Below are 22,865 nucleotides of genomic sequence, written 5' to 3'. Positions count from 1 at the left end.
TGTTTACACTAAAATACCCACTCTAGGGGAGCCAAGGTATCTTGGGATCTTTACCCCAAGTGACAGAAAAGACTAATCTAAGCTTAGTGGTCTCCTTGATGAGTTTATTTTGGTACCCTCTAAGTTTACTTGCCCCACCGGGCCACTCTCCTGCAGGGTAACATGTTCGTGGCTTCATTCCACAAAATCAAACAAGACATGACATAATTCGCTGCAGGCTTATGCACTCTAATTGAAATCCATTGAATTGAATTGAAGTGGTTATTAGTGAATCCTGGTTCATGTTGGCGATTGCCTTTAATAGAGCGCTAAATATCACAAAGGGCGATGTCTAACATTGGCTCTATCCACATAGTCAGTCATACCGCTTCTTCTGCGCTGTTCACTCTCAGAGTCTTGCCCCTCCAGCTCTCCATGCACCTCTGACCCTTCCCGCTCCTGCAGCGGCAGCCCCAAAGTTATGCAGCCTTTCCCCAATAAGGTAGGCTTCGTCCCGTATGCGGGCCGTCCAACCATTAAACACCTTGACCAGGCCAATCGTGTTCTTGACCAACAAGGCGGCCAGCGCAACAGCTGGGTATGAGTGTCGATAGGTTATCGCAATTCGCGCAGCTTCAGCCACTTCGCTCTCTCCTGCTTCAATGCCTGGGATGATGTTGTACTTGATCAGAGCGCTTGTAAGTGCTGGAGGCCCAAATATGGCAGCTCCAGCAATCGCAAGACCAGGGAGCACGAAAGCTCGGGTCAGAACGCCGATATCAGGGTTCGCCCACCCGCCTCGCAATACCGTCCGGACAGCAACAGCAAGGCGAGTATCTGGGAACATTGATGTGATCATCCGAGCACCGAGTTTCAAGTATAGTAGGCCCAGTGTCCAGGCTTGGATGACACGCACCGTGTGCCGGCTAGCCTCCGGCCCACCCTCTCTTGCGGCCTGAATTGACGCCGCCGTCGGAGGATACATGTAAGTGTGGAGGGGAATTGCGAGATACAGCTCCAAGAGTCCCGAGATGAGGAGCGGGAAGACAACAAGGAGGAAAGAATAAGCATAAAGCAACTTGACGCCCCGTAACAAAACTGCAGCGGCACGGCGCTCAAGATTTCCAGCAGCCAGGGATGCTCTAGCAGCGGAAACCCCATCCTGGATCTTCGCCCAAACACTGCGAGCGTGGAAGACCAGGTAAGCTGCGGAACCGAGAAGATAAACACCAATGCTGAATGCATAGATGTCGTTTGTTCGAATATGCTGAGGAATCAGCATTTTAAACATGCGTCGGCCAAACACGAGTGGGAATAATGGTGAAACCAACTCCTGTGACCGCCGCAAAGATCCAGATAAATAGAATGAACAGGAAGACCCTCGCTCGGAAGTGAGGTGGTATATAGACCATCTGGTACTGGTTGCTGGCGTAGAGATCAGTATCTTCCTGCCCATCGTTTCTTCGCCCATGTTCATCAACATCAAGGAAGACCCTCTTGCCCTTAGGTATCTTGACACGATCGGATGCAGGTGCACGAACAAAATGTCCGCTCTCGACAAGCTGATTCGCAGTCTTGAGATGATTTTTGTGTCGAGTGAGCGAGCGAATCTCACTGTTGTTAAGAGGAGCCCTTGGCTTAGCATCACCGCCATCAAAGAAGTCAGTCCAGGTCTTGGGTACGACGTGGTACCGGTCATTGAGCTCCAGAAACAAAGTCTTATACCATGGAAGTTGCTGGTCTCTGAGGGCATTACCCAAACGCAAGCTTCCCTCCTCGTCAATCCTTCGTTCGCCGAAAAGAAAGTAGGTGAGCCGTAAGCCTCGGGCGCAGGTCCTGAACCACCAAGTATACATGGCATGAAGTCCATCTCCAGGTTTGAAAAAGCTGACAGCAAGTGGCATAAGGAAGTTGTAGAAGAGCAGGTCCACAGGGAACTCGAGTACTGGTTCATTGGACGAGTAGTGAACAGGAAGAACTCCTGGGATTGCATAAAACAGGCCCCATACCACGCCGCCCAGACAGACTATGACCAGGGCGCCGTACACAAAAGCTGAGAAGAGAATCTTTCTCAACTGCGTGGTCAGGTTTCTCTCCAGGACATCACGAACAGGGTGGAACTCAGGGTCGTCGGGGTCGCGAATGAAATCTGTAAATCTGTTAGCTTCAATAATGCAAGGAGTCCAGGAAACCTTACAGAGAACGCCTTGACGCATAATCTTCCTGCACATCGACACAAAGAGGGCAAAATGGAACATATAGCCAGTGCCAACAAACCAGTGAACAAAGACGGAAGTCAGAGGATAGTTGTAAGTAAAAAGGAGGCGAGACTTGAAAGTCGTGTTCTCAAACAGGGGAAGGAGAGCACCGTCCAGTAGGAGTCCGCAATAAAGCGGGAAGACAAGCATCTCAATGCTAATGATCATGATAACCTTCATAATGCCACTAGCTTGGTGCAAGGTATCAATGATGCCAGCCTCCCAAGCTTGAAGCATATGACCCCGAGAGAATGGGCTTCCGCGCTTCAAGTAAAGTGCGCCGAAGAAGAATAGTGTCGCATAGCCTGCTGCGATGGCCCAGAAGCGATCCAGACCAGACCAGTGGGCCAGCTCCGGATTAACGTTAAGAGGTCCATCAGGCTCTCCAAGGTTGACCACCCAAGAATTCGGCTTCAACAGAGCAGAGGAGAGAGCGGTGATCTTAGGCCACGCTACAGCAGCTGCCGATTTAATTGAATCCACAGACACACTGCTGGTGACGAATCTGCCACTGAAGATAAAGCCTACAACCTTGCTGATGATTGTGAAGAGAGCACCAATGTTACCTTTGACTGCGAGGAGTGCACTATGGCTGATAGCAGAGAAGTTCTGCATCTCTGCTGCAGACATGGGCAAATCCATAAAAGTATAGTCCAGTACTCGCGAACCGGCGTTGGTCCAGAGGGACCATGAGGCCTTTCTTGCTGCGAGGACTTGAGCGCCCACAGGGCCCCCAATAAGACCTGTGAACATATCGATCATGTTGATGGCGACCCACAAACCAAATCCGGCAGCCATAACGGCAGCATCTTGCAAGAGCTTGGAGAATTCAAATACCAGGCGAACAAGGCGCATGGGGTTGGCAACCACCCAGACACTGACACGTCCGAAATTGTAAGGAACAAAGATGCAAGCAAAGATTGTCACAGAGACGAGAACCGCACAGAAAATAGCGTTTTGGAAGAGTCCGGCAACAGGTCCACGCATACCAATCAGCTCCATGACACCCTCAAAGTCTTCGAGGTCTTCCATGGCTTCTTGATCAAGTCCTGCACCTGGAGCATCGCCCAGATCCTCAGGTTCCTCAGGCTCTTCGGCTGCAGCCGCATCAGGAGGAGGTCCGTCTTGGTGGACTTCATCAAGCTCAGTTTCCCAACCATCGGTGTCGTCTTGTTGGGCGACGACGGGGTCAGCAGCGTTTGCATCCGGGACAGCTCGTTGTTGCTCATCCAAGTCACCCCACATGAAATCAGTCACTCTACCGACTAAGCCAGCCGGCCGGCCGTTTTCCTGAGCTGCAGCAACTGGAGGTTGTTCCAATGCGTGTGGCTCCGGAGTTCCAAACGTTCCAGTGCGTTCAACCCGACGAGCCGGCTCATTCTCGTTTTCTCTCAAATCGGGCAAAGCACTAGCCGCAACATCTTGCCTCAACTGTTCATGGTTTTTGGATCCAAACAGTGCTGCCTCAGAAGCATTTGGCAGCCCACTTGATGCCCCTTCCTCCTGAGTATCAACAGGCAGTCCTTCAAATGACCAACTATTGTTGGCTAGGGGGTTCACTGAGTCATGAAGTTGAGGCCCATCTGAAACAGCGCGAGGTCGAGAAGGACTTGCCGCAAAGCTTGTCTCAGAGGTTTGGTCAGGTAGAGGTGGTAAGATCTCCTTTTCCTTGCCCTTGCTTGAAGAAGATTCGCCGGGTATATCCATTGGTGTTGGGAAGTCGTCAGAACCGGGTGTATAAGCCTTCCGGGATGAACTGGCAACAGTAGAGCCGAAACTTCCTGCTCGCTCTCGACTAGTGTAAGGATCAGTGCCGATACCAAGGAGAGGCGAGTCATCTTCATCATGCAGAGCCCGGCGTGTAACATCAACCCAATACGAGAGCTTGTTTTCAAGTCCCTCCTCGTGGATAAGCTCCAGAATCTTTCGGGCATCACCGTCTGCCTGTCGGTAAATACGAAGGTAATCGTAGACGCTGGCACGCTCCTCAGAAATACCTGCGTCTGTAGGGGTTTGAGATTCGACTGGGCCTGCCTCAGAGGGGCCGGTTTCGATAAGGCCCGGAGGGACCATGAGCTCAGAGTTCGTTCGCCTGCGTAAACGTCCATCAGCCTGAACCTGAGCGGCAAAGGCGACATCATTTGCGGTGGTGAAGGGGTCTCCGGTATCCAAAGTCTCGTCGTCTGATTCGTCTGGGCCCTGCAGCTCCTCCACATCCTCCGGCCGGACGAGCATCGGCTCCTGCTGCGGCACGGGATTCTCAGGGGCTGGAAAGGCGGGGCGCACGTTCATCTCTGGCTGCTGCTGAACAACATAATCTCGAACCAAAATGACGAGAATAAAGCAAACGATGACCAAGATAGTGATGATCTGGCCTTCGAGGATCGAAATAATAGTGCGGTTGACAGTTGGGTTTCGAGTCAAGTTGTTTAAGAATGCTACCTCTCCAAGCAGGGTTGGCGGTATGGATATGGACCCGGATGAAGTTGCGTTAGTAGATTCAGGGCGATCAGACTTGACTGCAACGCCCCAAATAGACATCATACGTGCGAAGAAGTCAGAAATGTTCTGTTCAGATAAACCATCAAGCAGAGTATTGGCAACCGAAGCTGGAGTAGTAGTTGCCACAAATAAGGGGCTTGCAGGGCATGTCTCGAAATCCAAGGCCGAAGGAGACATCCCTCGTAATGAGTTTTCTGTGGACGACGCTGTGTCATTGGAGCGAGCCATCATGGAAGTGTTGCCAAAACCCTCATCACTGACCCAGAACATGAATGACCAAACAGATCTCATAAAGTATGGCAACCAGCAAAGCCAAACGCTGATGGCCATGGCAGCACGAAGCCATACCAAGACATTTTGGAAGAAGTATCTGGCCATATGTCCAATGAAGATATGGACCGGAAGAGACTGAGGCATGTCGGGAGCGTATAGCTTCGTGAACCGGAACGATGTCTTGCAAAGCTCGCAGTACTTCTTTTGGGAATGCGAGAGCCACTCCATCAAGCAATCCTGATGAACATATTTAATACTACCGCTGCACTTGCAAGGGTAGAAAAGCGGTTCCTCTGGAGTTCCTTCGCCTCGACATATTCGGCAGATACTGGGGTTATCTTGAGGCTGTAGTAGATCATCGGATCGGGTCGAGGTTCGGTGTAGGCTCTTAGCCTTGGCAATCGAGGTTGGATCTTCCATGATGACAATTTGAGTTTGACGAAGGCGATTCGAAAGAAATCGATCGCGCCCACGAGGGGCTTATTTTATCAGGTTGCTCACAGAGGCATGCGCCGATGTGTCGAATCGTATCGAGGGGTCTGAATGGAGTCGTAGTCGGAAACGGAGAGACGACGAACAGACCGATGAGCGCTGCAGAGAAGGTTTGGGCTTGATGAGATATTAAACGGTCCGCGGATTTAACAGGTGAATATGTATATAGTGTTTGCGTCAGCCGGTGCAAAACCTTCCTGTAATGTTGCTGTAAACTAAGAGTTGAATCTTGAAGATTAACCTGGACTTGTTGAGAGACGTGGTTCTTAATAATTGCCCGTGTTGAAGGAAACGCTAACCGCCACCCCCCACAGTTGACCTGCCTGAACTGCGAACCCAACCGGAGATGCCTTGCAATTGTGCTGAGCTACGGTGGACCGGAATCGGGGCAGTAATTTTCCGGCAGTGACAGGATCATCATCAAGCTCACGTGTTAGCGCCAGAATACTGGTTGATGTCATGGTAAAACAGCCAACAGGAACCTCGGGGAGGTAAGAAAACTCAGGACCTTGATCATAATAGATTGAAATACTTTGGTAATTTTAGGATGAGTTTAGGAAGCTTTCTGACCAGTTGTTTTTGGCACCCTGATCGAGGGTCTGAAGGTTTCTGGCCCCCTACGTATTAATGCTGATGTTCATGGCGACAAAAAGATGATGTGTTTGTCTGAATGTATCACAAGAAAGTCCTTAATTTTGGCGAAGCGTTATAGACTATGAGCCTCGGTGCCTGTCTATTGAGATTGGGAGCTGCGCTGGAAGTCATTAACTCAACATAATATACCAAGACTGAGACGCCTCCCTACTATCATGGATACCCTACGTTTCAGAACGTTGTCTTTTTCTGTCCAAAACTAAGACGCTATCACATGGAAACGTTCGTCGGCTACAGCGTGGCTCGGGACAGTCAGTTGATGAATTAGCTGCTATGTTAGGCTGTCAAAACTTCAGAGGAAACCCTCACACAAGTTAGTGTTATTTAGTGCATGCTCTTACTTTGTCTTGGTAAAGTCTATGATTGATAAACCATTCTTGACACCTTTTCAGATTCCCTGACGTATTATGTTTGACATTTCAGCTCGTTGTTTATATCTAAGTTCCCGGTCATCCAATCAGTGCGTGTGATCCTGTCGGTGGCATCAAAAGGCGTTCGGGTAAAGCAAGCTTATGTGGTTCTGGATGACGTCGCAACCATGCAAATGTTTCGAAAACTGCAGGACAGGAAGCAATCCATGTTGGACGGCTGCTTATCTTTGTACTGACAGTGACAAAAACGGTATAATCAACTAATGGCGTATGGGTGCATGACACCACTGTACAGATATGATGTGCGTGCTAGTAAACGTTAGAGACCTACCAACCTTAGCTTCGCTGGGTTGGATTCCAGACCATGGACATGGCCAAGACCAAGGCAGCTGTAACGACGTCAACCGTGACTTCAGTTATCTCCTCTTCTATTCCCTAACCTTAATCTTATTTCTTCCTTCTCCTCCTAAGATAATACATCCATACAAAAGCCAAGAGCTTAACAATTTTTATTTGCAGCTTCGGTTGCTTTCTTTGGCTGTCTCGCTCTTGTCTCGAGTCGTGTCACAGAAGAGCTCCTAGACCTCTCGCTTGCTTCACGGCACCAGTATTTTGCAGCACGCAACCCCTGCAGTTCGTCCTGAACTGTAACGCACTATAGGTAAGCCAGCTTCATTCACTCAAAGCTCCCAAAACTTTTGCAACCCTGACCTGACCTGACTTTGTCAAGGCTAACACGCTTCAAAGAACACATTTGTTCCTCGTTGCCTCCTCTCGCGTAGCTGAAAGCTGGAGTCTTTGCTACCGTTCGCTTGCCAATATTGGCTCTCGTCTACCGACTCCCATTTTTGATTGCTTTGAACGTAGCGCGTGTCTAGCTCGTCATCATGGCCGAGTCCGCCGGCTCGATCATGAACGGCAACGGCAAGGCGAATGGAAAGCCTGCCGCAGGTCGCAGAGGATCAATTAAGAAGAGAAGAAGTATTTTTGCATGGACTTTCAGTGTCGTTGCTAGGTATGTTTCTGCGCGTCGTCATGGCATCTTGTTCTCGCTTGATGTCTTTTACCAATCTTTTCCATCGTTATCGCATTGAGATACCGCCGTTTTCACGCACAATAAGCTGACTATCCTTCTGCTAGACTCGCGACATGGTTCGCCATTTATACAGTCCTCTTCCGATGCCCACCCTCGCTCGAACAGTGCGACGAGAACTCCCCATCGATTTGTAAACCCTACTTCCAGGTTAAGAACACCGTGCAACCTCACGTTCAACCATACTACGACCACTATGCAGCGCCCTACGTTGAGATCGCCCGCCCATACTACGATACTGTCGATAGCAAGGTCTGGCAGCCCACTCGCGCATACGCTGTTCAGTATGGAGCTCCATGGGTCGAGAAGGCGCAGGCGCATACCCAGGCCTTGTGGGAGAAGAACGGGCAGCCTCAGCTTGTCAAGTACCAGGCTCTTGCGCGTGCGCATTATGACCAATCCGTTGGCCCCTATGTGAGCCAAGCTGGCGAGAAGCTAGGCCCGTACTACGACATCGCCCGCACCAATGGTCTACAGATGTACTACGAATACCTCCAGCCAGGCTATGAATTTGTTCACCCATACGCCATTCGAGGTTACGATGTAGCTTCCGAATTTACCACAAAGACTGCTCTTCCCACAGCTTACTGGACGTGGAACAAGACTTATGCCTTCCTTGACAGCAACGTTTGCCTCACGTCCGCGCCGTCTACGTCCAGAACGTTGAGCCCCAGCTTGTTCGCATAGGTGAGCGATTGGGACGGTACAAGACCAAGACCACCAAGCCCATCCAGGAAAACTATTCCTCAAGGTAAGATCCCCGAGCTATATATCATTGATACGTTGTCTGACACCACATAGCTACACCACTGGAACAACTGCCTCATCTTTCCAGAAGCCCGCTCCTCAGAGCACCACATCTGTTCAAACGTCATCATCTCAGGCTCCCGTTGCTACTGAGAGCCCCCTGCCTGAAGTTGAATCTGCTTCTCCTGAGTACATTAACCCTGTCCAGGCCCCTCCTCCCACCGAAAATGAGAGTGAGAAGCGACGAAAGGCTCGCGAAATGGTGGCTCAGGACCTCGAGACTTGGCAGACAAAGTTTGCTACTCAAGCCGATGAGGGTGCCACTGACTTGGAGGAGCGCGTTGACGAGATTGCCAAGCGCATGATTGAGGAGAATGTCAACACTAACGGTCAGAAGCTCTTTGACGACCTTGAAACCACAATTGATCGAGAACTCACCGGTCTTCGAAACAAGATCGTAGAACTTGCTGGAACTAACGCGGATGTTGTTGATGTGAACCAAAAGATCGTCACCGCTGTGCGATCTTCTGGAATGGCCATCAAGCAGAAGGCTCAAGCCATTCGACAATGGCGCCAAGGCTATGACCAGGAACTCCAGGAGACTGTTATCACTGTCGCCGATGTACATTTCCAGGTTCTTGACGAGACTAGAAACCTCGCCTTGCAACAGATCGGAATGAGGTGGGCTTGGACAGATGGTATCACGTACAAGGACTGGGCCAAGTACCACGAACTCAAGCGTACGCTCAATGAGTGGACTGAGCAACTGAAGCAATTGATCGTTACCCACCCAGCTCTGCTCGAGGCCCAGGACGCCGCTGCACGAGTTGAGGACGAAGGAATGGAGATTGCCTCTGTGGCTGCTAAGGAGCTGGCTCGCCTTAAGGACGTTGCCCGCTACAAGGTTGCTGCCGGAGATACATCAGACAACTTTGACGTTGACGCTATGAAGCTTGCTGCCGAGCAGGCTGCAGCAGCTAAGGAAGCTGAGGCTCAGACCCCGGCTGGGGACGACAATGCCGCCTCCAGCCTTTCAGAAGTCGTTGAAGAGGCTACATCTCAAGCACAGGACGCCGAACAGAACTTGGAAGACTTTGTCGCTTCCATTGCCGAGCCCGTTAAGGAGGAAGCATCCGAAGTTGCCGAGTCTGCCAGCGATAGCGTTTCCAGCGCTTCATCTGTTTTCGACGAGCCTAACATAATTGGAAAGGCTACCTCCGCCGTTTCAAACAGCGCCGAATCCATCGCCAGCGACGCCTCCAGCCTCATTTTCGAAGGCGAGGAGAGCGCCAGCAGCATCGCCAAGGAAGCCTCAGAGACTGTTGAGTCTCTATCCTCCACTGCCTCCAAATCCGCCGCCCCTGTTATTGAAGAAGCGTCCAGCAAGCTCTCGGAAGTTGTCGAGTCAGCCACCAATGTCGCAAAGTCAGAAGACAGCAGTATGTCGACCCCCCTTGCCTCGGAAGCATCTGAAGTGCTTATCGGTGACACCTTATCCGTAGTCAGCAATGGTAGTGAAGAACCCCTTGAGGCTGGTGACAAGGAGCCACTCGTCGAGATTGAGGAGGACCCGCTGACCCATCGCGACGAGACCCCCCTGTCTGAACAACACGAGCATGTCAAGCCTGCTTTCCTTGGTGCTGCGGCCCAAGAGGTCCCTCACCGACAGATCGTCCTTGATGACTATGTTGATACGGATGCAATTGCTAGTGCCACCGATGCTGCGCAGTCTGTGTACTCGAACGCCGTTTCTCGTGCCTCTGAGCAATACTCGAGCGCTCTTTCAGTCGTCTCTGCTCAGATCTATGGTACCCCTAAGCCAGTTCATGAGCAGCTTCTATCTTCTGTCTCCTCGTCTTATGACCAGGCAGTCTCAGCCGCCGGTGATCAGTTTGACAAGGCTAAGCAAGCCGCTACCACCGCTGCTCAACAGCTTCCTACCACCACTACCGTTCCTACCTGGCTCGACTGGGAGCGTATTGAGTCCATTGCTTCCCAGAGACTCAACGAAGGTCGGCTTTGGGCCGAGATCCAGTACCAGAGTGCTCTCATCGCCGCTGGACTCGCCACACCTACTCCTTCTTCAGCCCCTGAGAAGTACTACGAGCAGGCCAAGATGAACTATTATGCTGGCCTTGGTGCCGCCCAAGACCGATACTCTAGATTCCTGGCTGGCGCATCTTCTGCTCTCTCCTCCCTCACCGCTACCCCTACTCCCACTGACCTTGCAGGATCTGCCTCCTCTGTCGCTTCTGTGGCCAGGGAGTCCGCTGCTTCCGCTGCCCAGGCGGCAGGTGAAGCTGCAGGATCTGTTTACTCTGCTGCTGGCGACACCGTCAAGTCTGCCGCTCAGGCTGTTGATGATTCCATCTCTTCAGTTGTCGATGCTGCCAACGAGCAGATCTCAGCCGCTGGCCTTGCCATTGGTGATTCTTGGAACAACATTGTGGAGCAGATCAGTGGCCAAGTTTACGGCGAGCCTACCCAGATCGCCTGGTACGAGCATGTCTGGGGTGACGCCAGCTCATATGCCTCCAAGGCTACCGACGCTGCTGCCGACAAGGCATCAATCGCCTCCGAAGCAGCTGCTGCATCCGCTGTTACCGCCTCAGCCGAGGCACTTAGGCAGTACGAATCCGTGAGCGAGCTTGTCTCCGAGCTCATTAGCGGCAAGGAGCCCTCTTTCACCGAGAGCGTCCTGGCCCGATTCCAGAGGGCCTACGCCACCGCTGCCGCCAACGCCGAAAGCCTCAGAAGCCAGGCCAACGAAGCTGCGGCCTCTGCAGCTGACAAGGTTGGCAGTGCAGCCAGCGAGGCTACCGAGGCTGTCAAGGAGACCTTTCAGCGTGCGAAGGACGAGTTGTAAAGCGAAATGATAACCCGACTAGGAGGAAACATTCTTTTGGAACGATACCCTAGATGATATGACGATCGTTTAATGACATGAATGGTTGTGGAGGTGATTAAAAAATGCAAGAATGAAATGATAGGAGAAGGTGGAATAGGTGCAGGACACGTGAAAGACAAAGAACAGTAAATGTGCGGGTGCGTTTGATGGGATTTGGATCTCATTTGTGATTGACGATGGCCGATTGTTATGTATTTTTATGATTGCTAGCCCTAATTGATGCTTTCAATATTATCTTGATGCCGTAAGTTCGTTAGTGTGATGCATTTATGTTCGTTGATGTTTGTCATGAATGAAGCCGTCGCAAGGGGGGCCACTAGTTAAAGTTGAAGAGTGTATATCAGTCAATGAATAGCAGCTATAAAGCAAAATTCTATCCCATGCCAAGCATGCATCTTTGGACTCCCTATCAATCAAGCTCTGTGGTATAGCCTAGTATCCCATAGTTCGTTCCTATATGCCCATTCCAAGCAACTTCGTATACCTCAATCTGAAGGGTTCCAAATCAGGACTTGAACCAAGGCCAATTCTTCGCGTCAATGTCTTCATCCTCACTCTCCTCAAAATAGGAGTCGTAGTCAAGCGGGGCAGATGTGTCTATAGCAGCAACTCTAGCCCAGTCAATGTTATCCTCCGCTGAAGCGATGGCGAGCTCTTCGTTTGTCTCTTCGATCATTTTGGTAAAGAAGGCGATTTCTTCCTCGGTATAGACACGAGATGCTTCATAGGCGGTGATTTCAGCGTCCTCGACCTCATCGTCTTCGAGGAGCTTGATCTCGTCCATGTGATAATTGTCGGCTGGGTCCAGGTAGAGAGGTTCGAGGTCGCGAAGGACAGACTTGTCTGCGAGGATAACGGGCTCATCAAAGTCAAAGATGACTTCCACAGGAGCGAAGAAGTCGAACTCCTCTCCTTGAATGGAGTCGATTTCGTCAATCGTGAGGCTGGAGATTCGGGTGTAGTCTTTGCTGTGGACGCTGAGGGTAGTTGAAGAAGGGGAGTCATGGCTGTCCAGCATCTCTGCATTCATGACCTCAAAGGTAGCGTCAGAGTAGGCTGGCTGGTGAGGCATGTGGCAAGGCTCAGCGAGGTTATCGTTAGGCCAGGGCTTCTCCTCGATGAAGTTCTCGGGCAGGTCGCGAGGGAGCCAGCAATCTCTGTTGAAGGATACTGCAGGAATACATTTCTCGAGGACCCAGGCTTTCGGGTCAGGATCAACGGGATGACCGCACTCGGGGTAGACGTATCGAACTGCTTTGCACATGATGACTGGTAGAATCGTTAATCTCAGCAGGAGGGTATTTCGACGAGGAGGACTTACCGCTTCGTCCAAATAGTAGCAAATCATGAGCAGGAAGGAGAACTCCAAGAATAGTTCCAATATTCGAATTATAGTTTTTCAGATCCGAGACTCATCACAGTTTGTGCGATGTTTTATCGTTGTTCAAAGGGAGGGAAGTCGTTTGCAAAAGGCAACAATACTTCACTTTACTGACACCGGCGGGAAGAGTCAAAGAGATACAATAGCAGAGGTGGGTATGCAGAAGGGTGGACACACAAATGAACATTCTTCTTCAAGATGGGCACTAGCATATATGCAAACGGGCTTTAGTAGCTGGAGTTATACAGCATCTTTGGTATGAACTTGAGATATCTTGCCAATGCTTTCAATGGTATAGTGCTCAACATTGAATAGGTTTGTGATGAATGGCTCTACTATCGTTTATATGACATTCCTATTTTGCAATGTGTAATCAGGTTGACCACACCTGTTCTTTATGAGTATGCAGCTCTTTATCGTAGTCCGTCAATGATATATGATACGTAATAAAAGAAGTTGGTCTCATCATTGCAATGGTATCGTCCATCAAACAGCTATCAAAGAATGTTCTTGCACTTCCTCAGTGGCAATGACTCCTTCCCATCTACAGTCATCAGCGGAATATCTTATAAGTAGTCACATTCAGATCCGTGAGTCGGTCAAGGTTGTTGTTCAAATTCATCCTAGGCCATATATAATCATGGAAGGCCTGTATCCAACTTGCGAGGTCTTCATATCCGTCCGTCATAGGTCCTGGAACAGAACAGCCCCCCCATTACCGGCCTTTACGTCATAGCCTTAATTATATAAAACAAAACCGCAAGTCCGTTTGGCCATGGAGAGCATGCCTCCTGGGGTCATCTTTATACGCATATGCCCATCTGACAAATGCATCTACAGATTGTAAAATTATGAGAATTGCCTGTGGCTGCACTCAGTCATATTAATTGTAAATATGTATTTAAATCTTTTGTGATTTTATAAACGTGAATCAGAAACCAGGGGTCGGTTGATGAGGCAGCATGGGTCATTGGAGCTCCAGCAAACTACTTCGATGCTAAGAGACCAATTTCACTTATACCACTTTACAAGACACATCTTAATAAACAATTTTCCACATCATTCTAGTCTGGAGGTTAAGCTCATCACTAGCCTATATAACTCATCCCCTGCCAAACGCATTGTTGATGCCTTCATCATACTCTTGTGAAAGAATTCGCCATGGAAGCGCCGTGTTATACCAATCCCAAACCTAGAACTCCCAGGGACTTTTGACCGTTGACTCAGTACAGATAACCTGAGGACTTATCCATTCCCCAAAACCCTATAAATGCACCCAAATTCCGTAAAAGCGACTGCCCGTCGCGTTGTAAATACTCCCGCTACCCTTTGATATGTTGAAGACCAGACTTGGCCAGAAAAAGAAGATAGAAAACGAGTTGTGCCACATGTGGCTTTTCGCGTAAAACGCTGTTTGGTATCTTGGAATGTCATAAATGTTTCACAAAGGAACATCATCTACAGATGAAGTGCCCCTGTAGATGGTGCTTATGAAGGAGTGCCACGCTCTTCGACACGTTCTCCCTCAAAGCTGTACAACCGCACCTCGCCATCTTCACTGCCACTTGCCATGCGGCTGTCACTCAAACCAACACAGGTGACTGGGCCGGCATGGCCAGTAAAGCTCCGCTCACACTTTCCAGAGCGAGGTTCCCAGATCTTGGTCATGGAGTCATTAGCCCCTGTGACCACACGAAGAGTGTCACCAACAAGGCCCCAGATGCCCTCAACGTGACCAAACATGCTGCGGATGCACTTGCCAGTGGTAGTGTCCCACAAGCGGACCGTGTTGTCCAATCCACCAGTGAGCATGTAGCGCGGGGGTAGCGGACGGTCGGGGTCGGATGTGAAACCCGAGCCATAAGCCGCCCGAGCATCGACAGGCTGCTCGGCAGTCGCTGCAGGGGGGCTGTTACTTCGGCCACTGGACACAGATGCAGTATCTGTGGTATCCAGCTGAGGCGCCTCATCAGGCTCAAAGTCAGCGGGCATCAGGAGAACTTGCTGGACCTGACCAACATGGCCAAGGAATGTCTTGATACACTGCTTTGAATCGATGTCCCAAAGCTTGACCGAAAGATCATCCGATGCTGAAAAGACGACACGGGAGGGCGAGTCAATTCGCACGTGGTTGACCCAGTCAGTATGACCTCGAAGACAGAATGTTTGTTTGGTATCAAAGCTGAACACCTTGACGGTCTTATCGATGGAGCCAGATGCCAGAGTACACCCGTCGTAGTGGACTGACAATACACCCTCGGTATGACATTGGAGTGTGTTCAAACACTCTCCTGTTTGCCAGTTCCAAATCTTGATGGTCTTGTCAAAGCTGCCACTAATCAACTTGGAGTCGTCAAACTGAAGAGTGCGAACTGCCGAAGTGTGTCCTCGGAGCGTGCGCATAACTTCTCCAGTCTCGATGTTCCAAATCTTGATGGTCGTATCATAGGAACCTGTTGCAAGGATGTTGTCGTCAAACTGGAGACAAGTAACGCCATTCTCGTGACCTTTGAAGGTCTTTATGGAGCAACGACCAGTCTTCCAGTTGTACCCCACCTTGAAACGGTCGCGATAAACGTCTTTCCATGGTCGAAACTTCCGTTCTTGCTCAAGCTGTTGTCTTGACTTTTCTCCGTTGCTCACACGAGAGCGTTTAGCAACTCGATCATCATGTTGGTGTTCGTCGTCGGCTTGTCGTTTTCGTGAATCGCTCGATTGTGTCTCAGCCTCATCGTCGATCTCTACCACGTCGGCGGCATTCGGTTGTCGGTGAACTTGTTGATGGCGGCTCCACGCCATCAATTTTTTCTTCTCGAGAAGAGGCAGACCCCAACCGCACTTGGTACATTTGCGATCAATGTGTTGTTCGCACATGCGATGCCACACCACGTCGTCGTCGGCGAGGTTTCTCCATCTACGGCTGACTTGAGCGGCCTTGCAGAGAGAGACTGTGTCGAGATACGATAGGATCTTGTAGGAGAGTTCGGTAGGAAGAGCGGCAAGGAAGTCGATCTTGAGTTGTTCTTGTACCTCGCGTGATACAGTAGAGAGTTGGGGGAAGCAGCATTGTGTAATGATGCCCTGTAGCATCAACTCACGATGTTTTGATGGGGCAGCAGAAAAGAGAGACCATACGTGAGTAATGGCTTCTTGGTCTGCGGATGAAAGGCTGTTGAGTTCCTTCGTGAATGTTAGCATAACCTATCAGGGCATTCAACTAAGAGCCACGACAAGCAGAAGTGGTTGAGGTGGTTGAGGTTAGGGGGTGACTGGACTTACAGTTTGGATGAACCCCATTTTGGTCTCGTCAGCGGCGCGTCGACATTTTGAGTCAGGTCGGTGACGATAGCAAAACTTGCTGTTGGGATCTTTCTTTCGAATCGCAGTGGTATTGTTGGGACTGGGAGATAGAGGCATGGCTGTCTTTGCCTTGCCAAAGGGTGCATAGAGGCCAGGAATATGTTCCTTAAGGAACGGGCTGACGGTCTTGCCGACCAATTCGGAAGGCATCTTGACGAGACGTGGGTTGATTTCTTGATCGGATCGGTGTCTATCGCAATTGTTTTTAGAGGGTTGTTGGGAAGAGTTGTCGTCGAGGTGTTCGGAGTCGATGTCGGAGACTTTCAAAGAGTGGCCGTTTGTAGGAGGAAGGGGTGAGGATGAGTCAAGTTCTGTGGACGGCGCAGAAGCATGGCGATGTGTATGATTTGTTATTGTAACCGAAGCAGGTTGAGAAGTAGAAGACGAAGTAGGTATAGAAGAATGAAGAAAAGCTGAAGCACCGGGGGCTGCGACAGAAGTGTCGGAGGAGGGCCGATGGCCGTTGACGAGCGAGGGGCTTTCCATGGCGCAGGCGCAGACTCAGAGGCACAGAAGTATGTATGTACTGACTGTACTGTACTGTACCAAAGTGTAAAACACAAGCAAGGGCCTGGGGGTGGGAGATTGGAGTCGCGCGATGAGAAGGTGAGATATCGTAACCCGCAGGGCTGGTCCGGGGAAGAGTGGCAGACAGCTTCTGGGAAGGGATCTGAGGCAAAGTGACTGGTGGATGGCGTGCTATGTACCAGCGGCAGCACGAGCTTAGAACCCCGGTCAAGAGGCGGTACGACAAGACTATGCCGATTGTTCTTGGCTCCAAAGGACGCTAATTGGGTTGTGGAAGGAGGTGAGACAGGTTGTGATTTGTTCTTTTGTCTCCGAAGGCTGTCTAGAGGATTCGAGTTGGCTGATTGCGAAAGGTTACGAGTGTCGACGCCCACCTCAGACTCTTGTGGTGTGAAAAGGTAAAGTATTGGATGGGACCCAATCGAGTGTGACGTTTGGCCAACCTTGAGAGAAAGATGGTTCGGGTCGTCGGGGAGGGCCCCCTCCTTTCCGTCTAAGCTGAGCCGACTTGTGCCAGAAATTCCCGTTTTTTACCAACACCCAACCCAACTGTCTGGCCAAATGGCGGGGGAATGACAGGGAAAGAGGGTCTTTCACTACGACCTCGACTTTGACTGTCGGCCAATTGAAGTTCTAGATAGCGACTAACAAATTCACATCAGTGTTATTCCCTATCCCTATCACTACGACACTCTCTATCAGTCTGTTATCTTTCAGCTTCCTCTTCTCATCCATTTGTGCGACCACATCCTTCCATTCCAGATAACATTGCCATGTACCCCCCCTGTCAGGTTGTCCGCACTGATTTGAGCCCTGGAGGCGTCTGGCCTTGTTGATTCTGTTCAATCATCTCGCAGGACCTCTTTCAAATTTGGGACCGAAATGGCGTTATCAGCGGCCGATCTAACAAAAGTGGATCTGAGACACGGCACTCGGTCGGTGTAAGTCAAGATGGCGGCTCTGCTGAGAGATACAAAGTTGATGACATTCGCCACTGGAGCATCGCAATGAGAATTGATGTGGAATTCGAGCATTTCAATATCAATCTCATCTCAGGAACAAGGCACGACCTCTCACAGCATCATTAAGGTATCTGACGCTATCGCAACTTGGCTTCTACCAAGTCATGCACCAGAACGGGGCATAGACGGGTCATGACTGAATTAGACTTGGACCCTTTGAGACCCTCTCCATGGCGCAGAGAAAACTCCTTCTGCAATAAAGACGGCACTGGCTAGACTGGCTACTGGTGGTCTCTTGGTTGAATACGGTAATCCACTTCACGTTGACTTACATCGTAGTACTTTCGGTGTTGTCGGCAGATGAAAAGAATATGGATCCTCAAGTGCCGCCGTATCCTCTTCTTTGTTACATAACAAGACCCCATCGTCAGAATTCTCTTCCCAAGTCTCCTCTTTTTTACGTCTTCTTTTCTCTTAGGCTGGCAGTCTGGCCTTCCTTTTGACTTCGCTGCCCCTCTTTGACTTGAAGCCTGCAGCTGATCATTCTTTAACTTCCCGTTCTTTAATAGGCCGCTGTCCATCTTGCATATACGCCACAGACAGCCACGATGTGCGATAAACTCATACCTCAGAGTCATCTCCAATCCAGATACTATGCGCCTCGACGAGTTCCACCATAAACAAGGTCGTTTGTTGTTCTGGAATCTATCGCCTGAGATGATGTGATTTTCCCATGTCGATTAACCTCGTCTCGGTCCCATGTCACTGTCTTTGTCATCACGAATCTTTCGCCATCCCGAGATCCGAGTCGACTCATTTTCACCCTGGCGGCTTATCAACCACTCAACCCTGATAAACCATCACTTAATCAACAATCACGCAAGAAAAGGGAGAATTCCTTTGATCCGAGACCTCCGTATCTTGCGATTTATTTACTTTGTTTTCTTGCTGGCATTGACTCATGATTAATGTTTGATCATATAGCCAAGTCGAGACCTTGTTGCTCACTTTGCTCCCTGAGCACATCATCAGAGGCATGACCATGGCGCTGAACCATAATCCCATGGTTGGCAAATGGAATTTGGCGATGCCATGATTCTCGCTACTAGGGGAACCCTTTTGAACTCACGTTGCCCCCTCCACATGGCCAAGCTTCTGTTTTGGTCTTGGTTCATCATCTCTCTCATTCTTCTTAGTTCTTACAATCCAGGACTCTGCATAGTCAATCATTGACGTGTCATGATGGAGGATCGTCATATCCTGGCTCACCACTGACCAGGCTCGGAACTTTTTCTTCCACTCGAATGCATGTGTTTCGCACAGATCGGAGGGCGTGCCCATGTCCAAGGCCATCTATAGAAGCCTTATCGGCCCTGCCAGCTTCCATAGATGCCCTCAGCCACAGGCTTCCTGCTTACCTGCCTTGTCCTTCTGGGCGCACTGCAATCTTGTTTCAGAGAGTATCGCGACATTCTACGGCGGTGTGGCGAAATTGGGAAACAAAGCAAAACATCCTGTCTCGTTGGTGTTTCTGACTGGGCCCAACGGGCACAAATATGCAGCTAGAAGGTTTTGCAAGGGAGATGATATCTGATTCTCACCATAATAGCAGATGGATGAGGAATCAAGATCAGGATCTTTTGCATCGTAGACTGAGCTGGGCGCAATCTTGAGGTCGGGTTTGCCCCGACTCTTGCGCAATGTAGACTGTAGATGCTTCAGCGGTGAATATGTGAATTGTGCATGAATTGATGATGATGATGCACATCACCACCATTAGCGGAGGACTCGGCATAAGGGCTTCGGATTGGAATGTGATACAGTCAGATAATCCATGCCTCACTGCAACCTTTCCATCAAGTATCGACGATGACAGATCTGACATGCATTTTGACGCGATCACGACCCTTCTAATTACCAGCAGAATGAAGTTAAGATATGCATGCACAATGAGAGTATAATATGGTATTAGCACAAAAAACCCCATCAACAGCCTCGGTGAGATGGCCGAGTTGGTTATGGCGCCAGGTTAAGGTTAACCTTAACACCAATTTCCTGGTGGAGCAATCCTCCTGGGTTCGAGTCCCAGTCTCATCAAAGAGTTTCTTTTTGCATAAACCATCACTTGGTTACCATTTATTGTGATCTGTGTTTTTGGTGTTTATGACCCCCTTGACTTCTCCCTGAAGCTTGGACGCTAGTTCAGCCTCAGCTCGCTGTTCCTGAAAAGTCAAGCTACTGTCGGCCTCAGCTCCCTGACATCGTCACAACAAACATGACTTCATCTATGATCTAATCATGTCCCTAATTCACGGATAGCCACATCAGATTCCGTCTTTAATTTGCTTCTTACGCCAATCTCCCTTTCAAACTCCACCAAAGATCATCTATCCCTCAAAGTACTGACCTCGATTCATAGGCTAGCAATACCTCAGCATCATCAATCGTTGATGCAACTCTCCCGTTGTCTCATTAACAGCACTCATGATCGAACTCCACTACAGTTCAAATAAACCACTTAACGCGTCAAGATCATGTAAATCGTGAATTTGTCGCGGTTAGTTGCTTGCCACTTGCATCACAATCGCCCAGCCACACGACAACTGATCTGGAGATCAACCTCTCGGATCGAGGTTTTCAATTAAGAGATCAGGGGCACTAAGATCGGGCTCGGAAGTGCTTGCAGCAAGGCTAGTAGTGAGCCGTGCTATTTGTCCTGAGGAGATGATTCATTGAAGTGATTATCCGTCAATGTCGTCATGGATAGATGCTTTTGCTTGCGGGCTATGACGGAATAGTCGTCTTTGGTGAGAATGAATTTTTCAGTTGAAGAGCAGAAACTAAATGTATAAGATGAGTGACCTTCTCGAGTGAGAAGAAAGGAATATACTCAACATCATTCAGTATTCTCTCTCATCTGCAACTCACCACTTACACCACAACCACTTTTCACACTTCACCAACAACTTTCATCATGTCTTCCGACGGTCTTCAAGATGCTTCCTCCGCTGAGTTCCAGGACGACTCTTACGTTTCTCGCCCTGGTGAGAAGGAACAGCCCATCCCAGTTCAGTCCGACTCCGATCGGGTTGAGGATCCCGTCAACGGAGAGCAGGCCGACACTGACGCTCAGCTTGGTATTTTCAACTCATTTACCTTAGTACGGGACTTTCTCTGACACAATTATAGAGCGCGATGATAAGGATGCTATCGACGAAAGCAACATCATCGAGGAGCGTACCCGAGGTGCTGCCCAGCCCAGTGGTACCTATCAGGAGCCTGGTGACGAGGAGGGTCTCCCTTCTGACACTGGTCGAAGCTCCAACTATTAAACGAGTTATGAAAGCGTGAAAGCGTTTATTTGATGGCGAATGGATTTGTACGATAGAAGTTTGGAATGAAATGAAATTTGAACAGTTGTAATGATCAAATCAGTGAATGCATTTACCACCACTGAATCCCTCTCGAAGCCTTTGGCAAGTCGCCCACTCGGGTGAATAGTGTTGTATTTGCATAACTCGCCTACCACTTCTTCCTCCTGTGTTCCACGTAATGATCATTTATGATAGCCAGGTCGCATCGTAGTGAAGAACTTGGCAGTAATCGAGTAATGATACCTGACGGTAGTAATAGCAGCACATTCTAAAGTCAAGAGGTTCATTTTGCTCTGTTAAAAACATCATTGTTAGTTAACGTTATGTTTCTATGGTATGAAATACCAGACTGCTATCTATGCTACATCCTTTCTACGTTCACACCACGATTCTGTGGCTTGCGTTACGTTAGGTAAATATGACATGTAACTTTTTATAAAAGAGTGCTACTATAGACACTTACCATAGCAGATTTACTGTTCTTGAGATGAAAGCCCAGGTTTGGATAAACTTAAGAATGGTATTCGCATAGCAGAGCTATTATTCTATGAGAGATTAATTCTGTTTTATCTATAAGCATAGCATGAATATCTAACCCAATAAAGAGGAAGAAAATAATCAAGAGCATTTATAAGTATCACTATCCAAGCAAGCTATGAGCAGTAACAGAAACTTGAAAGCAACGATGGAAACACTGATACTTCGACAGCACTTACACGACGATGTCGAGATCCAGGGTAGCCCCCACACATGAAGCTCCCCCGCCGGGACCGCAACGGGAAGCCCCACTCACCCGCATCGAAAATCTCGTCGTCAACCAAACCAAAAAAAGTGTTCCGCGCGATAGCTACAACTTTTCTCTCCTGTCAGCTCGACCTTTCATATTTGTCGCAACCGATGCAAACATGGCGGCAGATAACGAAGCTCCTGCCGCGAGCAGCGCCAATGAGTCTCGTCCCTCGGGCGACAACAACAAAGCCTCTAACAACAATGGCTCTGAGAATCGTCGCAACCCGCGCCATGACCACAGAAAGCCAGGCAAAGGACGATCAGAGAAGGGTCGCGGAGAATGGGGGTAAGTCCTCACCTCAATTGGTGAAATGAGTGCAGTTGCCAACGGCGCTAACCAGATACTAGTCGTGAGAAGGGCGACAAGCGCAAGAAGAATGATGAATTTAAGGAGTTCAAGCGTCGCAAACTGAATAAGAAGGGCGATTCTGCTGATGGCGAGTCAAGCAACAACCCCTTCTCCAAGGATGAGATTGCTGCCGAAGAGCGACGACCCAAGCGAAAAGTTGCTGTCATGATTGGATATGCCGGCACTGGTTACAAGGGAATGCAAGTCAATGGCAACGAGAAGACCATTGAGGCCGATCTATTCAAGGCATTTGTCGCCGCAAGCGCTATTTCCAAGGCCAATGCCGACGACCCCAAGAAGTCGAGTCTTGTTCGATGCGCTCGAACGGATAAGGGTGTGCATGCGGCTGGAAATGTCATCAGCCTGAAGCTTATTATTGAGGATGAGGATATTGTGGACAAGATCAACGCCGAGCTCCCAGAACAGATCCGAATTTGGGGTATTCAGCGAACGAACAACGCCTTCAGCTGTTACCAAACCTGCGACTCAAGATGGTATGAGTATCTTATGCCTAGCTACTGTCTTCTGCCTCCCCACCCCGAGTCTTTCTTGGGCCAAAAACTGGTTGAGTTGGCCAAGGAGCATGGTGTCGAGGATGAGCTGGCTGCTCGGATGGGAGGATGTCAAGGATTTCTGGTCCGATGTGGAAGAGAAGGAGATTAAGCCCATCTTGGCCCGGTTAGACCCTGAGACCAAGGCTGCCGTGTTGGAGCGAGTCCACGTTATGGATGATGAAGAGTTGCTGCACGCAAGGGAAGCTGCGAAGGAGACCCGAAGAGAGCGCGCCAGCATAGAAAAGCCTGCTGCTGAGACATCCGCTGCGAGGCTGCTGACCAACTACAAAC

The 22,865-nt window shown here is 49.6% G+C and overlaps 7 protein-coding genes and 1 non-coding gene across 13 annotated transcripts; 4 read left to right on the top strand and 4 right to left on the bottom strand.

The window, feature by feature from the left end:
- Positions 1–388: 388 nt before the first annotated feature.
- Positions 389–5,432, bottom strand: FOXG_02373 (uncharacterized protein; the record flags this gene model as incomplete). The annotated part of the gene is made up of 3 exons (XM_018379797.1): positions 389–1,246; positions 1,311–2,128; positions 2,177–5,432. 3 exons carry the CDS (start codon positions 5,430–5,432, stop codon positions 389–391), a joined length of 4,932 nt encoding a protein of 1,643 aa, XP_018235917.1.
- Positions 5,433–6,878: 1,446 nt separating this feature from the next.
- Positions 6,879–11,525, top strand: FOXG_02372 (uncharacterized protein). Of its 4 annotated transcripts, XM_018379795.1 has the most exons (5): positions 6,879–7,190; positions 7,260–7,544; positions 7,670–8,373; positions 8,424–9,808; positions 9,872–11,525. In XM_018379795.1, exons 4-5 carry the CDS (start codon positions 8,629–8,631, stop codon positions 11,233–11,235), a joined length of 2,544 nt encoding a protein of 847 aa, XP_018235915.1. In that variant the 5' UTR covers positions 6,879–7,190; positions 7,260–7,544; positions 7,670–8,373; positions 8,424–8,628; the 3' UTR covers positions 11,236–11,525. The 4 variants fall into 4 exon arrangements, with proteins under 4 accessions (XP_018235915.1, XP_018235913.1, XP_018235914.1 ...); XM_018379793.1 differs by having other exon boundaries at positions 8,424–11,525; XM_018379796.1 differs by lacking the exon at positions 6,879–7,190 and having other exon boundaries at positions 7,199–7,544.
- Positions 11,526–11,782: 257 nt separating this feature from the next.
- FOXG_02371 (uncharacterized protein) lies at positions 11,783–12,541 on the bottom strand (the record flags this gene model as incomplete). Its single annotated transcript, XM_018379792.1, has 1 exon — positions 11,783–12,541. One exon carries the CDS (start codon positions 12,539–12,541, stop codon positions 11,783–11,785), a length of 759 nt encoding a protein of 252 aa, XP_018235912.1.
- Positions 12,542–13,466: 925 nt separating this feature from the next.
- On the bottom strand, positions 13,467–17,599 carry FOXG_02370 (F-box and WD-40 domain-containing protein MET30). Its single transcript, XM_018379791.1, has 2 exons — positions 15,938–17,599; positions 13,467–15,838 (listed from the first exon to the last, which is right to left on the bottom strand). The coding sequence occupies exons 1-2, from the start codon at positions 16,502–16,504 to the stop codon at positions 14,147–14,149; spliced, it is 2,259 nt and encodes a 752-aa protein (XP_018235911.1). The 5' UTR covers positions 16,505–17,599; the 3' UTR covers positions 13,467–14,146.
- A 15-nt stretch (positions 17,600–17,614) lies between these two features.
- Positions 17,615–18,446, bottom strand: FOXG_18307 (uncharacterized protein). Its single transcript, XM_018398373.1, has one exon. It carries the CDS (start codon positions 18,144–18,146, stop codon positions 17,790–17,792), a length of 357 nt encoding a protein of 118 aa, XP_018235910.1. The 5' UTR covers positions 18,147–18,446; the 3' UTR covers positions 17,615–17,789.
- Positions 18,447–19,505: 1,059 nt separating this feature from the next.
- Positions 19,506–19,605, top strand: FOXG_18306. The gene has a single exon. It is a non-coding gene; the product is annotated as a tRNA-Leu (tRNA).
- Positions 19,566–20,972, top strand: FOXG_02369 (uncharacterized protein). Of its 3 annotated transcripts, none has more exons than XM_018379789.1 (3): positions 19,583–20,315; positions 20,362–20,645; positions 20,698–20,961. In XM_018379789.1, exons 2-3 carry the CDS (start codon positions 20,483–20,485, stop codon positions 20,838–20,840), a joined length of 306 nt encoding a protein of 101 aa, XP_018235908.1. In that variant the 5' UTR covers positions 19,583–20,315; positions 20,362–20,482; the 3' UTR covers positions 20,841–20,961. The 3 variants fall into 3 exon arrangements, with proteins under 3 accessions (XP_018235907.1, XP_018235908.1, XP_018235909.1); XM_018379790.1 differs by having other exon boundaries at positions 19,868–20,354; positions 20,413–20,645; positions 20,698–20,928; XM_018379788.1 differs by having other exon boundaries at positions 19,566–20,645; positions 20,698–20,972.
- An 815-nt stretch (positions 20,973–21,787) lies between these two features.
- On the top strand, positions 21,788–22,683 carry FOXG_02368 (tRNA pseudouridine38-40 synthase; the record flags this gene model as incomplete). The annotated part of the gene is made up of 2 exons (XM_018379787.1): positions 21,788–21,957; positions 22,020–22,683. 2 exons carry the CDS (start codon positions 21,788–21,790, stop codon positions 22,681–22,683), a joined length of 834 nt encoding a protein of 277 aa, XP_018235906.1.
- Between the last annotated feature and the right edge of the window lie 182 nt (positions 22,684–22,865).

This window comes from Fusarium oxysporum, chromosome 5, assembly GCF_000149955.1.
Source record: "Fusarium oxysporum f. sp. lycopersici 4287 chromosome 5, whole genome shotgun sequence".
In the NCBI taxonomy this organism is placed as follows: Eukaryota; Fungi; Ascomycota; class Sordariomycetes; order Hypocreales; family Nectriaceae; genus Fusarium; species Fusarium oxysporum.
Note: the sequence above shows the minus strand (reverse complement) of the source record. Positions and strands in the feature narration are given on the sequence as shown.